Source organism: Strigops habroptila, chromosome 6 (assembly GCF_004027225.2).
Source record: "Strigops habroptila isolate Jane chromosome 6, bStrHab1.2.pri, whole genome shotgun sequence".
Taxonomy (NCBI): Eukaryota; Metazoa; Chordata; class Aves; order Psittaciformes; family Psittacidae; genus Strigops; species Strigops habroptila.
In genome coordinates, this window is record NC_044282.2 from 6921301 (window position 1) to 6940044 (window position 18744).

Sequence of the window (18744 nt, forward strand, 5' to 3'; positions counted from 1 at the left end):
CTGTCTCTTTTAGAGATCTGCATATACTATTCTGTAAAAAGGTGCTAGAAACATCCTTCTTGCAAAAGATGCTTTCCCACAGGACTAAATGGGTGATTCTTGGTCTATGTTTTCTCTCCCATACCAGTGAAGAAAATTTTTTCAAATTCCCAAACTCTCTACCAATGTGTACATCAGTGCCTAAAACTTTTCTTGAAAATGCTGGGCTGATTAGGTTTGGTGCTTACTGATTCTCGTATTATGGCTAGGCAGGCACTTTACTTAGTGAAATGCCTTGGTGCAGAGGGTTCATGGAGTGTGACAATGGTTATACATGCATGTAGTTACTATGTATGTGTTATTCTTGTCTCTAGCTGTAATTTTTTCCAGAACTATTGGGCATCAGTTCAGTTTGGTTGTAGACCAGATTACATTTAGAAAGTAGATCTATAGGAACAATAATGCCAGCTCTCAATAAACCAGCTGGACTTTTTTCCAGGTTTACAATTTCCATCTGTCTTTCCCCCCACAAGTTCACCAAGCTCTCTTAGGAAAGTCCAAGTGAATTTGATTAAGTCATTTTATGATTTATGAAAAAGTACACGAATATTTTTGTTTGACCTCAAAATGTCCAAACTTTAGCATCTCAAACTTACCATATGTCTCCTACTCTGGAGATTTCCTTGCTATCTTAGGTTTGGAAAACATTTGGTTTTGTAATTTGATTCGTAATGATTTTAATAAGGTTCTGAATGTTTCCCTATAGTGTAGTGTTTGTGGGGTTTTTGTGTTTTGGGGGTGTGTGTTGGGGGGGGTTTGGTTGGTTGGTTGGGGTTTTTTGTGTTTGGTTTAGATTTTTATTTGTTTTTTGTTGTTGTTGTTGTTGTTGTTTGGGGTTTTTATATATATATATTTATTGAGGAGAGCATTTAGGAGAAAATACCATGGCAGATTATGGCAATTAGATAGGAACCAAGTGACTTTCACCCATCATACCAAAATGAATTTTTGTATATTCACCTCTTTTCTGTAGAGAGAGAAACATATGGAACTTTACATACTCATAAGCATAAACAGGTGGCTGTTAGGTGCTTCTGCTTCAAGGGTCTTGTCAATGCAGAAGCTAAGTATACTTGGCTGCATGGCTCTTTAGTTATCTATGCAAGCATTCTGCTACCCAAATTAAGAAAACCAGCAAAATGGAAGGTGATGATTTTCCTGCTCCCAACCTTTGCAAAGTTAGTCTGCGTCAGCCTGAGGGGATAATCAGTTGTCTAGTTTTGTATGAGATCTGATAATTTTGCTTCGATGTGAGACCTGCTTTCCAACCCAGGATGCCCATCAGTTTGTTGCTGAAATAGCTGGCTTTCATACAGCTCCATAGTCCCAGGAAAATTAGTTGAGCCTGAGTCTACTGTCAAACTCAGAGAGAAGAATGATGTTTCTCATACCTGTACCTTGCCAAATATTTTCAACAGGGAATATTTTTTTAACATAGCTAATGGAGGCTTTTTAATGCAATTCTGGAGGTTTTCTTCGGGCAATATGCATGCTTCTGTATCACAGATGGATAAACATGGTTATTGCTTTTGGGATACATCGTATGTACTTTGAATACATTTTTTAATGAAGAATATTCCTATTTGCTTTCTCCCAGCACTGCCAGGAGATGATGCCCATCTTGTGTTTGCAAAGCATGACACTGGAACACGGTTTGGGGGACGCTGTCACTTCCACAATTTCAGTTTGTCATTGGTGCTGTGTCACTGCAATATTTTCTAAATGCTGATGAACCAGTTTGTCTTGATCTGCACTGACATCTCTGGTGGTGATTAGGACTGGGGTAGCTAACTAGCTTATTAATAATTGTGTTAAAAATGACTGTGAGCAACGTTAAAAATACCAGTGAGAGAGAAAAGTGTGTTGAAGTTGTACTTTGTACGTGTGCAGCTACTACTGGTTGGGTTTGGGGAAATGAAGGAGGAAACGCATTGTAGCTTCTTTGTCACTGTAGCTGTAGCTACTGGTTAATTTGTGGCTAGCAAACTTGGCCTAGGAATAACCTCTATGTACAGTTATAGTCACTTGGAAGCAAGCCTTAGTCGATTCCTGTCCTGGGAAGCTGCAGTGTAATTCCCCGAGGCAGGATTCACGCTTCTATGCCTTGGGAAGAAGACAGCTGAATCACACAGTTCAGCTAAACCCTACTGTTAAGTCCTCTAAACCATCGACTTCATCTTCGTCTATGAAAACACTCACGCAAATATAGAAATGTACACATTTTTCTTGTGATGTGAACTCCCAATGAGACAGCTTCAAGGGGCGTGATTAATATGAAATAATAGTGTCCCTAGGGGATAGGGAAGCTCAGATGCAGCTTCTGCCTTGCAGAACTTCAGCATTTTAATTGCTTTTTGATGGCCAGAGTATTACAACAGCCAAACTTTGAACTATTCCATCTGGTGGTCTGGGCTATCATATATGCTAAAAACAATTTTCTTTGCCTGTTCTTATCCGTAGGTGCTACTTTTTAATTTGTGATATATCTTTAGGCATATCTGGTCTAGGACTCCCCCGTCTGTGTGTGGAAGAATATGTAGTACTGATGTTTAGGCAGAAAACTTATCCTGCATTTCACATTAGCGCTACTCTTCCTCATACCGTGTCTCCATTTATTTCTTAAAGGTTGGTTTCCTGAGAAGACAAATGAGAATTTAAGATAATTTTTCTTTTTTCTGTGGCAAATGAAAATTTTTATCATAGAGGTAAAAATGTTGAATGTCAGATGCAGAGTAGAAAGGGCTAGTTCCAGCTGCCTATACGTTGTATCATGTAGTTGATATTATCTTTTTAGAGTCACAGTTCTAGCAACCAAACTATCAGCTATGAATCGTTTGATGTGCTTTGCTCCCCATTTTTATTGCATTCATAGTCTAAAATTTGGAAAGGCTTGCTTTGTATATTTTCTCTTTTGTAATGCAAGTTTTCTGTTCTTAGGTCTTTATAAGGTTGTGGCAGATAAAACTCCGTATGTCAGCATTGAAGAAATTACAAGAAAAGTCTCTATTGGGCCAACAAGATTTGGCCATCCATGTTTCTACAGCCCTGAGGATATAAAGTTGGCAAACCTCACTATCAAATATGGTGAGCACATCACCTTCAACTCAGTGGAAGACGTCAATGGAACAATGGTTGTGAACTGTGTTGTGGTCAGAAGTAACCAGTCTCATTCCTTTACTTTGCCCCTTTCACAAGAAGGAAAATTCTATGAGTGTGAAGATGACCAGATATACACCCTGAAAGAGATTGCAGAATGGAAAATCCCTAAGTGCAGAAATCGGATTGTCAAACTTTCCAATACTTTACATATGTGGGACTCCTCTAATCCACTTCCTGAGAATTTTGATGGCTGCTTGATTCTCACGCCTGTCTATGAAGTGCAGGCAGTAATGAAATGTAAGTAGGAATCAAAGTCAATGTTCTGATAAACTCAGTATAGCAAAGGACACAAAATTTGCTTAAATTAGTCAGGAAGGATTCAGTTTGGTCAAGAATTAGTGATGCATATTTGCCACTGAGGCTAGTTTCAAGATGAAGAAATGTAAAAATAATATTGCCTTTTTTATTCCTTTATCAGCTGTTAATTCAGAAAGTTACCTCGCATTTCTTTCTGTTGCCATTTTATTGACCACTACAATTAAATCATCACTGCAAAGAAAATACATTGCATAATGAAAAGGTGGAGCTTAGGAATTCTATTAAGTTCTCAGATTCTTTATGTCTCAGACTTTGGCCATGGAGCAGCCTCTTGATCATTTATGGCTATGGCTAGGAGGCAGGAAAAGAATATAGACCTACATGTTGTAACAAACTGAATTACTGTTTATTTTTCAGGATGAGGCTGCTGCAGAAAGCAAAACCATATTATTTTACTCTGTTGCAGAAGCAAATATCAGTAGAATATAAACAGAAAAGACTCACAGACAATTTCAGAAACCTCTAGCTTTGAGGAAACAGGAAGATAATAGAAAAGCAATATCTTTAAAATCTATCATTTATGTTATGAATTTTTGTTAGGGAAAAAAAAATAGTATTTTGTCCGTGGCACATTAACACTGTTCTAGTTGTTCCACCAAAACACAGCAACTGCTGGGTTCTGTTCTTATCAACGTCTCACTTTAAACCTGTTAGCAAAACTTGTAATGGGAATAAAATTAAAAGGTGTACAAGGGTATAAGCATAGAGCGAAATGCTCCTGAGCTATGGTTACTTGAATAGCTAAGCTACAGTAATGACCCATGTGTGCATGCATAGTGTACCCTCTCTGAACTGAGATACCTAACTAAGCAAAAGAACGACTTAAGCTAAAATGTCTGGTTTCCAACTACTACCTGGGCTGCTGCAATTCTACTTCTTGATGCACCCATCCTTTTAAAGCTTGCAGGGTAAGAGCTTAGTTTTTGGGAAGGTTTTGCTGCCAGTTGCATTTACTAGAAACAAATCAGTCTGTTCCATACAAATTAAATCCTAACAGAAATATGTCATTCATGAGGATATTAAGCAGGAAATCTTTTCACAGTTGAGCTTTCTCTGATGAGTGGTGGAACTAAATAGATAAAAGAGAAATAAAAGTGGGCAGAGACCATAAGCAGAATATACTATAATGTTAAATGCTTATCAGGAGACATTCAGGTGTGCTTTCTACATGATTTAATGTGTGAGTCTGGGAAGTATATCTTCATGAGATAAAATACTTCATTTTCTGCAGCTCTAGATAGATTCAGGAATCTATCCCATCTCCTGAAGCTAGATTCACTTAGGTGTATTCCTATACCAGCTTAAACATATGTGTAGAATCAATAAGAATTTAGTGTTCCTAAAAAGCTTTCTGAAGATTCAGTTGTCTTTCAATCAGATATTCCAGTGAGAGCTGTATTTGTTGATTTTATTTTATGTTTCATAGTGTACTCAACATTTAAGAAGCATTAAATATGTCCTAAATAATTATTTAATATAAACTTGAAAAGTAGATTTCATGGTACATGATTTCCTGTGGACCATAAAAAATGGATTTCACCATTTTTAGAAGAACTATAAATAGGCACAAGATAAAGTATGAGAAATACTATCCACAGTTCAATAAAAAACATTCCTGATGAAAGGGATGGGTAGCAGATTACATTTTCACAGGCTGTGGGCAGATATCCTTTACACTTCTCATTTTTTATAATGAACAAATTAGGTGTGTGGAACTCCCCCAAACACTCACAGAAAACTTTCATTTTCACCAGTCATTCCTCCTTCATTGGCTTTTCTTTGTGGTGCTTAGGATGTTTGTCACTTGAAGGTGTCAATATGACAAAAGTACAGTTGGAATAAACAGATCCTGAATCACTGTCATAAAACTCTGTCATATAAAATAGATGTGATACCAACTTTTAAGAATAAGATATCAGTATGTCCTGCTACATGAAAGTGTGAATCCAGGATATACTATCCTTCCGTGCAGGGCTATGCAGAATAAGTCTTACTGAAGAGAGTCATTAAATATTATTTGCTTGTTAAAGTTTGGTGCCCTGGTCAGCACTCTGTAGTGTCACTGATCTGGAGTTCTCAAACAAACCTTAATTGCATAGTCAGCTTTGTACTTGGAATTTTTACATCCAAAATTTTGCAAGTTTAATGGTGATAAAAAGAATTGTTGTTCCCTGTCAGACTGTTAAATGCAATGGCTCGATTCTGATAGTGAATAAAACTAGACGCTGCAGAAAAAGATGCAAGAGTTCCACAGAAGAGCATAGCAGAAATTTATTCATTCACTAACAATAAGCTTAGACTTTGTTATATAAAAGTTTTGTCATTTTTAAAGAAGTGATATTATTTTCTTGTAATTATAGATGTTTTTGTTATTCTTATAAGTATCAAAATATCATATTTTTCCTAGCCTGGCCACAGCAACCACATGTGTTAATGGCTTCAAATGCTGTTTATTTATTACAAATGTTCCCCCACCCATTTCTCTGGAGGAACCATAAGTTACTATGAAATAATAGAAATACATCTTGTACTCAAAGAAAATAGTTTGATAAAATAAACAGCTGATTAAACTTGGAGGTGCTGTGAGAAAGATAGTGAACTAATTTTTTTTCCCCTTTCCTATTTTCTTAAACTTTTATTCACTTGCACACCATATTCTCATCTCCTCTTTTTTCTGTCTTCCTTTATGAGGTCTTCTGAATATCTAACAAACAGCCATATATCTCAAATTAAACCAGACTTTGACTAGCCCTGTGAATTGTGCATGTTTACATATGGAGGTGCACACCTCAGGGAAGGTACTTCTAGTATCTGGCCAATAGGACATGAGTATTTTATTCTAAAGTCAGTTTGAAAACAAAAATCAATGTCTTTTTCTTTTCAGTTCGAAAGGACATAGTTCATATCCTCTCAGATCTAGATGTCGAGGTCAAGGATATAACAGACTGTTATGATATTAGCTCTTTCCTTCAGCCACTGTCTTTGGAAGATGTATTTGAGAGAACAAGCAAGGAATTTCCTATGGTTGCTCAGATAATGGAAAGTCCTTCAGAAAGCCAAAAACCTTTTAAATTTTTGGATACAGGGAATGAGATCATTATCTACAAAAAGTACCAGGCAACAAGAGTCCTAGCCTCAGAGATCAGAAGTGATTCCCCCAAAAGATATTTTTTAATCCCTATGAGCTACAAAGGAAAGTTCAAAAGAAGACCTCGGGAGTTTCCAACTGCCTATGACTTAGAGATAGCAAGAAGTGAAAAGGAACAACTTCATGTTGTAGCAACTAAAGCCTTTGATTCCCCTCATAAAGAGCTTTTCTCTGTTTCAGTTGGAGATCAATTTCTAGTTCAGCAATGCCAGACTAGTGAAGTTCTGTATGAGGGAAGAAAGAAACTCATAGATGTTTTAGCTTGTGAACAAATACTGGGTGCTACATACAAGAAAGTTCTCCTCCCTATGTACATGGAAGGTAGATTTGTGGAAGTGATTCATGACAAGAAACAGTACCAGCTTTCTGAGATTTGCAAAGAATTTCATTTGCCTTTTAACGTCAAAGTGTCTGTGAGGGACCTTTCTATTGAGGAAGATGTCGTGGCTGCCATGCCTGGTCTGCAGTTTGAAGAAGAAATCACAGACTCTTATTTGCTGATCAGTAGTGCCAGCAGTCCAGTGGAGAGCTGGGAGATTCCTGTATATCGCTTAAACATGTGCGTCCATTTGCTCAGCAAAGATGTCCAGACGGTTGTGCCCCCTGTGACTAAGACAAAAGTGGAAGAGATCAGTGAAGAGCAATACTATATGGTGCGAAGATATGAAAACCAAACCCTTCGTTCACCACCCAGGCCTCCCAAAAACCCAACAATGCTTGCACCAAAACCTGGTTTTGCAGTACCTAAGCAAGGTGTTTCTGATGTACTACAAGCTCCAAAGGTAAGGTATCACACCTTGTCTTTGAATCTCTTAAAATCACAGGTCATGTTCTGTCGGTTTACAGTCTCCATTTCACTGGTGTATCACAATGGCTTGTATACAGGTGGCTCTCATTTCCCTGTAATAGGCAAATTGGCCTTTATAGTCAACAATGGCTAAAATCTTCAGTGTGTGTTAATTGTTCTGTGAAAAGCAACGGAACCATACTGGCTCACAGCAGAAGGCTTGGCAAGACAATTTTGCATGGGTAATCCTTTACTGTGCCAATGAAAAAGTGAAGGGAGAGACTTGAAGTGGTTGTATTTAAATCTTTATTAAGGGAAAGCATATGTTTTCATGATATAAAGATAATTTTGCTCAGCTGGAACCAGCAGAATTAAATTCACAGAAAGTCAGGTTGTACAGATATTTTTCACTGCATGGTTTTGCACTTACCCAAGTGGCAAATAGATTTGGAATAAAAAGGGCAGATGTTTTAGAATAGCACTTGAAGTTAAGAGAGAAGTGCCCTTTCTGGGACAATTTTCTTCGTGGTTAACACAAGGCAATCATTTGTTCATTACTTTTTATGTTGGGTCTGGCTGAGATGGAGTTAATTTTCTTCACAGCAGCCTGTAATATATTGTGCTTTGGGTTTGTGACTAAACAACATTGATAACACCAGTGTTTTGGCAATTGGACAGCAGTGCACCCACAGTATCAAGGCCTTCTCTTTTTCCCAGGCTGCCCATCCCCAGCAAGTAGGCTGGGGGTGGGCAAGAGGCTGGAAGGGCAAAGAGATGGCACAGCTGACCCCAAATGACCAAAGGGATATTCCAGTTATTGCTACGCTCAGCAAGAAAAACTGAGGGAGTGGTTGGTCTGGGAAGGTTGCCGTAGAGAGCTCAGAGACTATATCACTGGGGTTTTTTTTTCCTCTTTCCTTCATTTATTAAACTGTCTTTATTTCAGCCCACAAGTTTTCTTATTTTGCTCTTATTATTCTCTCTCCTGATGAGATCATAATGCTGATGTCAGGGGTAAGTAAGTGAGCACCTGGGTGGGTGCTTAGCTGCTGGCTGGGGTCAACCCACCGCAATTTTCTTGCGTAAATTGAAGGAATCAAAGGAAGGCACCTTTGGGTGAGGGAGAGGGAGAGACTGTCCAGGAGGTATTTAATTTATGCAGTTGTTCTCATGTGCAAATACAAATTCCCTACAGGGGAAGAATTAAAAACACTGGAAATACTTTCAGGCCTCTGCATTGGGATTGTGTTGCACTTTAAATGCAATGTAACTCATGGAGTTCTATTTTTGGGGGTTTGGGGAAAGATAGTTCTTGTGTTGCTATCAAATTAAGGTCCAGTTGTAGTGACCCTGGAGGGGCAGCCTTTGTTAAGTACCTGTCCATGCCTGCTGGACGTGTTTCTCCCCTCAGTGCCAACTCCAAGTCCGCAGCTCCACATCTTCTGGGAGATGGTTACAACAGACCATAAGAGAAGTGAATGGGTAAGGTGGGTTCCTCAGATAGGGTAATACAGTAAAAAACTGCGTCATTTTCTTCTGTCTTTACTTGCATTACAGAAACTTCTTTTCTGCTAATTTGTACAGTGAACCTTGTAGCAGCTTAAATAAATCATCCTGATAGGCTAGGAAGGATACACAAGAAACTGGTCCCTTGAGCTAACAGGCAAGCCATCAGCCTGGTGTTGGCCTAGAATACAGAATTGGAGAAGAATTCCCCAAAGTTGTATTTCTGGTAGACCTCTATCACTGTCAGGAGGACTCAGACCTCCTGCAGTTACTGATGGCTGTGTCAGGAGAACAACAGGTAGATGCTGACTCTAGTCTAGACTCATGCAGAAGATAATATTTTCCTGAAGTGAGGAGAGAGCAATAAGGGCAAGAGAGGTGGAAGCTGAGGTTCTTTTGCACATTCATGAGTGAAAGCAACCTCAGACTGCAGCTGTCCAGACAAAGAAGCACATTTAAGCAAACTGGTCCAGAAGACCACTTTTTTTTTCTTTTTTTTGTCACGTGCTCAGTATAAATAAATATAAACTGCAGTTAGAATGCTTAGAGTTATGCAGAGTTGTGAATCTCCTTCCCTGGAAAGGTGAAACAAGTAGAGATCCCTTATTCATAAGATCAAACATTCTGAACTGTAACATAATAGGTTTAAAGTTGCACAGAATGCATTATCTTTTCTATCCCGAGCACCATGAATCCTCTGAGAGGACATGGATGGTAGTGCATAAGCTTTGCCTTGGCTTCTCTGCCAGTGGTAGCGATAGGGGAGACTGCATTTTCTTCTACAAGTATCAGGGATGTCTGGGGGTTCAGAAAGTTGGAAATTGTGCCAAACTGATAAACTGGCGTTCTTTGCATATTTTGTGACTATGCATAGACTTTTTTGCATAAATAACAGATGAATGTCCTAATGAGCTGAACTTCAGCCTGACAAGATTGCAGGCTGAATGAAGCTATAGTGCTGCATGAATTGCCATGCTCCTCCTGTGGCAGTTCCCCGCCTGGTGCTTAGAGAGCTCTGGCTGCTTGCTGGAGGGTGGTGAATGGCTTCTTTGCCCACCAGCTGGGAAGCTCTATTTGGCTTGGTGCTCCAGGACTAAATGCTGCTGCTGCATGAGTCCACAGAGGACTAAGATCTGGCTGTTTTATGCCAATACCTGAGGATGCTCTGCAAGAGTGGATCACCTCTAGCTATAGCTAGTGCTTTGATCACCTCTTAGCTCACAGCAAAGCTGTGGGGGCAGAGGCGCTCCAGATGTCTCTGCCTGCTGTTCTCTGACATTGGTAAGGCAACACTAGGGCCAGGAGTAGTACTGTGTGTTTCACTGTGTGCTTTTGGTGATGTTAGTCACTGAATTGTATGAGATTCACAGCCAGCATGGACTGGAATCTCAGATGAGTGCAAGAACTGCGTCTGCTTGGGTGCAGGGTGCAATGCTGCAGAGACATGGATGTTTGCACAGTTCAGCAAAGTCCAGAGACAACAGATGAATTCTCAAACATAATATAGCTCCATTAACCAAGCACTCTGCCCAGTCTCTTCACAGGGCTAATTAAGTTGGCTTGGCTCCTGCTGACACAGCTTTCACTTCCAGACCCCGAGGATCTCTCCTCTCCCCTCCACAGTACAGTATAGACTTTGTCTCTCCCTTTTATCTGATCATTTTGTTTGGGTAGGAAACATCCAGACCACATATGTTTGCAGTTTTGTATTATTTACCAAACAAAGACAAACCCCGAGAAAATATATGCAAACTAAACAAATGAAACAAAATAGCACATATTGAATGATTAAATTCACAGATTAAATTTCACAGATATGTGAAACATCTGATATTTCGCATATCAGATATCTATCTGTCCACAACACTATCTAATATCATTATCAGATAGCAGATATCTATATCAATATGACCTCTACCCACAAGCATCCCAGCTAAGGACAGTGATGAGAAAACAATTCTTGTACACTTTGTCTAATGGTAAAATGTAGGATACAAGCAGTCATTCACAAGAAATCCACATTTTCCTCACTGGAATAATTGGAATAAGGTCTTCATGGGGCTCTAAATGCCATGTTAAATTAAACAGTTTAAGCCATTCTATTTCTGATTTGTGAGCTTAGCTGGAAAGCGAGAGTGACCTAATAAACCCCTAGAAGTTAACACTACTGATTCGAGAATGGAGCATCTCTCTCTCACCAAGTTGTTCCTGGAGAGATGTTCCCATGGGAGAAACCAGCCAGGACCTCACCTTCTTGAAATTATAATTAATTTAAAAAGAACAAGCCAGATGTGCCTGTTCTTTCCACAGTTAGTCTCACCACAGTGAATATAACAAACCAAGGTTTCACTTAGGAACTCCAGAATAAGCTTTCAGGTGGGACCCTGAACAAAGGAGGCTTGAGAATTGTTTCCTAAAATTTCCTTAAGCCTTTTACATGCTACCTTACAAGGGGATTTAAGTGGCAGAAATTTTCCAGCTTTCTTTTTGTCTGTAAATATCCCTCAATTTTAAGGTTACTATATGTCCCTCAATGGCTTTGTTTTAAACTGAAACCATCGAAGAATACCCCATGCCAAATATTTGCTAAGTGCGTTCACCCCAGCTGATTCTGGGGGAATGGTAATCAAGGCATGGAATGCCACAATTTAGTCCTAATATCCTGAGGGCACTAAGTGCACAGCTTAAGGAATTAAAACAGGCAGTATTTGGCTCCTGATAAACAGTAAGAGAGGTTAGCTCCATCCAACGCTATTTTCAGAGGTCTGCTTAGGCATGTCTCTAGCCCGAGCAACAGTAGAATCAGTAAAATACCAGCTTCAAGTTAGGATTGCTGCTAAATACCTTTTTGAATGTGGAACTGGAAAAGTCAGTCACAGGCAGTAATCTGCTCAGCTCTGGCAAGAAAACTGAGAGAATTCCAGCCAGGGAAACTGAAATTTAATAGTAAGTATCAGGGCATGGTAGTTAATTGTCATTCTGTGCTAAGGTCCATTATCCTTCAAAAAGTCATTACAGTGTTACAGTATCAGGAACTTTCTTGCTTTCTTGCGTTTTATTTCAAAGTTAAAATGAAAGAAAAATTATCATTTCCATCTGGCTTTGCAATTCTACAAACTGAGCTATCGAAATCTGCCATTAACATATTTATCACATCTGTCTTCACAGCAAAATGAAGACTTATCTGGAATTAAATTGATAAGACATAAGCTGCATTTTTCAGCAAATGAATTTTCCTTCAGTGCCTCCTTTCCTTCCTCCTATTTCTTTTCTGCTTCCAGAGCATTTTTTCATGTTTTTAGGACCTTTATAGAGTAGATTTAATACAAATATTTCTGCAGTGTACCAAGAAACTAGCCTTCCTAAATAAATATATATTAGAAAATACACACAGGAGACCCATGAAGAAATAGGTAAGAACAGACTTCAGGAATTAATCTTTTGGCGTGGAAAAGAGGGACAGAAGTATGTTTCATTAGCAGATGCAAAACTCTGCATATGCAAATGTAAGAAAGAAGGTTTCTCTCTGACAGATGCAGCATTGTGTCTGCTAAGGCTGCAGCCATGCTTCCTCTTCCTTTCTTTTTCTCTGCCTTCACTGAAGCGGAGGTTTCCCTCTCTCTGGAGTCTCACCTTCCACCCTCTCTCTCCTTCCCCACATCCCATGTACTGTTTCTCACTGTCACTTTTCCAATAGCTTTGTAGGTCTCTATTAAATAGCATGGAAAGGCTGGTAGCACAGCCCTTACAGATTAGTGATTATGCCATGTTGTCATTGTGCCCACGTTCTTGAAGTCTCTCAAAATCCCATCCCCACTGCAGCCTCACCTGTGCGGGCCCCAAATCCCTCCACCTCTTTGTGCTGCAGCTTCTTGCTCCTCCGAGTACCAAGTCCATGCTGTGCCACAGGGTCCTTTTTCTCCTAATACCCCCCTTCTGCCACATGTGCCTGGCCTCCCCCAGACCCACGTGCCTTGCGTCCACCAGCACTACACTTTTCATGTGCCCTCAGCTTATATGACCTTGGTTCTCCAGTCCTCTCTACGGCTTTCAGACAGGCTTGTCTTTTCCTCTTCCTTGTTTCTTCCCCACACATCTCCCCCACTTGCTCTTGTCTCATGCAGTGAGCTAAAGCCAAGGCCACAGGCATTATCAGGCAGGAGCTGTGGGGACATCCCAAACTGCATGTGGGTTTTCATCTCCTTCCCCAGTGGCACCTGTTCCAAACCTCAGCAGAGCATTAGTCTTCAGCTAGGTTTTTAGGAGCAAAACTGGAGCAGGCTGTAGGTGCTGGCAAGTGTCAAGCCATTTAATTCTCTTGTAGGCTGGACAGTCTGAGCTGAAAGACTAAGTATCAGAGATCTTTACAGCTATGTACGTACTTGGATGCTCATGACCATTTCCTGGGAACCCTAAATGCATCCTGATACATGCTGCGCTGAAGCCTGCATGTGTGTCGTCCCACCTCATGTCCTGGGTTTTTCTGCAGAGGAAACCAAGAAATGCTTGCTGGAGAAGCACTCTAATCTGGATGATGGGGTACCAGGACTGCCGGGTACTTTATGGAGCCCGTATGAACCAAAGGGAAGGAGTTAGAGGAGCAGGAAACCCTACAGCCCCAGCTAATAAATAACTGGTGTTTTCCTAATATTCTCAGTATGGAGAGCTGGTATTAAGACCTCTTTCTCTTTTAAACAATACTAAAAGCTCAAAATTTCCATGGAGAAGCACCAAGACTGTAGTAGGCACTTAGTGTGGATTGATGTTACTCTCAAAACCAAAATACAGGGAGCAAGATAGCAATGTGCCTGCCAGAAGGACAGGCAGTAGATAATTTCCTGAAAAACTGGGCAATCTGAGGTGTAAGTTTCATTGCAGAAAGCCATTACTGCTACAGGAAATGCTGATATAGTACATGAAATTAAGAAAGGTACAGATGAACATTTGGATATGCTGACTGATGAAAATGCCAACTGGCTAAAAGAAAATTGCTTAATTTAGAGCTAAAAATGAATTACTTGGAGAACAAAGAGAAACGAAATATCAAAATCAAAAGGATGCCCGGAAGAAATAAAAAATTAAACCACATGAAAATATGGAACCCTTGATAAGAAAAATTCTGAACAGAATGTGTGAGCCAAAAGCCATTAATGTCAGTAAGGGGAGAATTGGCTGGCACATTTTTTCTCTCTTGCAGAAAGTACATAACAAAATACATAGCATAACAAAATCACACAATTATGTATAATTATGAAGCAGAACAAAAAAGTAAAAAAATTAATCCAAAATTCTAGGAAGCACTGCAGCAGAATAACTCTTCAAAATATAATGGGGAAGAGGGATCTGAAATGTTGTATTTCAGCTGGGGTTCCAGGCAGTGTGACATCCCACAGGGTTGTTCTCCAGGCTTTGCCTTATCATTTGTCCTTCTCACAGCAAGAAGGTTGGAAAATTAGGTTGTAAAATTAATGTAGTTATTGAAGTGCTACCTACTATGGCCTGTATTTTGACCTGTTTGGAAGTCACCAAAGAGTTTTCCAGTTTAAACTAGCCAGAGATAATCCACAACAAATCTCCAGCAGCAAACACAGTCCCCTATACTCCTGTGATACCCACATACAGCAGTGGCAGTGACTTGCTGGGCAGCTCCCAAGGCTCTTGCAGAGCCAACTGCTGAACTCCAGGCAGCTGCCAGGCTTTCTGACTTCATCCCTGCTTAAACACCTTCAGGGACTTTTCTGGGCTCTGGAGGCCTACTGGCATGAGGTGGCTTATGTCTCTGCTAATAATCCTTTTGGTTGCCTTATTTGTGGGGCTGCTTGCAAACTGCGTACTGTGAGTGCGCCTTGGGGTGCTCTAACCCCACATCATGCCCAGGAACTGTTTCGGAAAGTGCTAGTTGACACAGGTTGAAACTGAGCCCAGGGATGTTTACAGGCACTGTAAACTGGTGTTGACATGGCCTCTGCTGAAAAAGGAAAAAAAAAGAGAAAAGAAGGATGCTCATCAGAATTAGTAAAGTGTTGGATGTGGTCAGTGTAAAAGAAAGCACTGACGTTGCCCATTTACATTATGACTTCCTTCATGAAATTCAAGCTTTTGCAGTACTGTCAGAGCTGGGCATCCTGGAAGAGAAAGCATCCCAGAAGGTTGGGATTATGCTTTGAAATATATTGCTCCATGAAATGAAATGAGAAAGTTGCTGTCAGTGTGACAGCAGGGTCAAATCTCAAAGGGCCTGTAAACATGACTCACATTTTCCAGAAAGTTCTTGCAGTGAGGAATTGAGTGATTATCAAAAAGGAGAGAATGCTGTCGAGGCACTCATCAAATCCATTAAAATTCTTAAAGACAGTCTGAGTCCTGGGCTTTCCCTCTTTGCTTTTTGAATGTGTTAGTCCATAGACATGCCATAAAAAAGGATAATGATAATGAAGTGAATAGTGAGGTTTATCAATTATTGTATGACGGAGATTTTAAAGGCTGAAAAATAATGTATCTAACATCTGTACTGAGAAAATTAGTTTCCGTTCTTTACGGATAGAGGTATATAATTTATACTGAACTTTTTCAAGGTAATTAACAGCATTATATTCTTGTTCTACCTCAGGACATGAAGTAATTTTACTGGTAAATATTTTAAGTGGCAATATGTTGTGATGCTGTGGTAATGCAGGTTGTCCTTCCATGGGTTTCTTTTTTTTTTTTTCTTCTTTTTTTTCTTTTTTTAAATGGAAAGTAACAAGGGGTTTGAGGAGGCACAGAATATTCAATTTGGTTGTGATTCCCATGGTGCCACTGAAAAATCAGAGCAATTATCAGGCTCGCAATGACTGTAGGCAGTGGCTTATATCAATGGTCAACCTGAACTACTGTGATGGAGTCTTAGTAAAGAGTATCACTTGATAGGAGTCACTGGAGAAAAAAAGGAAAAGAAAGAAGCCTCTTTACCAGTTTGTGACATGCAGTGCACCACTCTGATGGACAACACTGGCTGTAAACCAATTAGACTGCACACTGGTTTCGACTCTAGATTAGCTAGCATTGAAATCTGATGAATAAAACACGATAAAGCTATTCCCAAAGCGACACTTTCTTTTAAACTTTAAATTTAAGAATATTTTTAAAAGTAAATAATATTTTATGTGTGAAATGAAGAAACTGTATCTGGAAGCTGATACTTTTACTGATCCATCTGTTTTGCGTGAGTGGTATATGCATGCTCTGCCGTATTAATGAGGAAAAGAGTGGCTGAGCGTGCTTGCGAATTGCTCTCATTTGAAGGGAGATGTGCGAAGCAATTCAACAGCAACTCTACAAGAAAATTCTGGCCATGCAAAGAGCGGGGTTTGCAGGAGCTCAGTAGATCTGGTTTACATTCCCACTTCTGTCACATGCTGCATCAATGACACCAGACAAATCACATAAACATCATTGCTTCCAGATGCATGAAGAAACTGTCATGTGTGAAGAAAGAGTGTGGATTTACAGCTCATTAGTTACTTTATATGGATGTTTAAATCTCAGGTAAATGCAAGATACATTGCTGCACTTTCAGTCGGGGTCAGAACTACCTCACATTTACTCTGGAGCAATAACCACACAGACAGTTGCCATGGAGTAGTTAATAAGCTGTAAATCCATGCTCATTTACTTGGTGGCAATTTGTTCATGTAGCTGTCTCCTCTGTCTATGAAATGGGACACTATGCTTCATTTTCTCGTCTTGGATATTCATAGATAAAAGCATAATTTTTACATGCATGCAGCATTTTGTGCATTGCTTACCACCATACAAACAAGAGTAACAACATAAAAATAGTATCAAAAATTAAATTCGTACCCACTAGTACATTTTAAGCTTGCTTGAAAGTTTTCAACTGAATGTTTATGTACATAAAAGGTGCAAAAAGCAAGTGACTGTTGTCTAGGACATCTCTATTCTGAATTGTTCATATTGGAAAGCGGAAGAAACAAGAAGGAAGAACTTGTCGTATTTAACATTGCAGGTGTTAACCTTGAGGCTTACGAACACCTTGGTAAGTTTGGTATTCTGTTACCACTACATCGTTTATTTTTATAGTAGACATTGGCCTTTGTGCTTGACTTCTGCATCTGTTATGGTATATCCACTCTCTTAAGCCTTGTCTTCACCTGTTGGCTTACAGAAGATAGAAGTTAGTTTCAAGATATGAAGAGTTATGGATGGAAACTCAGGTGCTTCTCAGAATGCCTCCGTAAATTTCCCCACTCATGGGACTTTGATAGATGATAACATTGAACTAAAAGTTGCATGCTAAATGTTAGTTTGTGCAAGTACGCAAGGTATCAGCAAGGGCAGAAAATGAGGGAAGAGACTGACACAGTGTGGGTTATATATATATTTTTATATTGATGGATCATATTTGGATAAAAAGTAGTGGGACGTAACTGATGATGTATAAATGAATGCTGGACTGAAAGGCCATTTTTCAAAGTCAGCCCTAGCACACAGCTTTTACAGCCAAATCATTTATACTGCTTGCAGTGATGGAGCAGCACCACCATTCGGATGGAAGAGACGATTAAAGAGGTAGGCTAGAAAGGCGAAATTGAGAACTAGTGAAAGAGAAAAATGGAATATCCAGTTATACTCTATCAAACTGTGAAGCAGGATGGGAAAGCAGAATTTATATAGGATGGGGGAAATTGCATTTTTGTTATAAAAAGGCTTTTTTGAGGGGGATGATTTTTCTTTCTAAATTTGTTCTTTCCCCTTATGAATATCTTGATTCATAACTATCCTGCCCTCATTGTCTCTCACATAAAAATGAAAAGTAGTGTACTGTAAAAAAACTTGCTCTGCTTGAGTCACACACAATGATTTAAAATGCATATGTACATGGTGTTTAACATAAAATATCTGCTGTTTATCTGCTACTTTGCACCTCACTGAGCAGAGGCGGACCAGAGAGGTCTTGGTTTGCCTCCTACTTACCCTCCTCACAGTAAACATCTGATGATGTAGACATCCAGGCTACCAACCTCCTACACTACTGATATTCCCTCTCTGTTCTCATGATTCAAGCAATAGGAATGTGGATGCAAAAATAGGGAAGCTAGAAGGAAAATAGAAACTAAATTCTTATACAGCAGGCTTAGATTTTGCATAAGGCTTTTCATTAGTTTGCATATTCAGAAAACATAGAGATAAAATCCGCTCATGAAATATTGAAACCACTTCTGCCCTATATGAATAGCTGAATGTGAGAGATCTCCCTCTACCCTCCAAAATGGAAAGTAAACCTTATTATGAATGTTATGAATTATTGAATAATAATATGCCAGTGGTGTGATGCTGCTATTGTTGAACCTAAATGAAAAACCTTATTAATCATGGATTTGACAGCTCATTCAGTTATAATAATGTTTCCTGTCAATCCAAGCTCTCATTATAATTGGATCTTACTTAGAAAGGAAGATGCTCCATTGACTGCTCAGATGGAGGAAAATACAGGTTTGAAAATGAAAATATCAGTCTGAATTCTGTTTCCAGGGAGCCTGCTTATGCATGTACAAGTTGGATAACACTTTAATCCTTGCTGTGTGTCACATTTGGATGTTGCTATAATAAGATTCTCTTAGTGACTAGACACCAGTTCTAGAGTCATGACAGTGAGAGTGAAAGCAGAAAGAGTAAATGGAACTTCTCAGAGATGCTAGTATATGATTACTACAACCTAGTTGCAAAGAATTAACTGAAATAGATGGCTTTTCTACATAAAGAAGTGTGATTTTCTGTGAATTTA

General features: G+C 39.4%; 1 protein-coding gene across 1 annotated transcript in view; it reads left to right on the forward strand.

The window, feature by feature from the left end:
* The window catches only part of THEMIS (thymocyte selection associated), a 68341-nt gene that overhangs the window by 19006 nt on the left and 30591 nt on the right, over positions 1–18744 (forward strand). The window contains exons 3-4 of the mRNA XM_030490827.1: positions 2977–3435; positions 6401–7446. Coding sequence (XP_030346687.1) covers positions 2977–3435; positions 6401–7446 — 1505 coding nt within the window. The remainder of the gene's footprint in view (positions 1–2976; positions 3436–6400; positions 7447–18744) is intronic.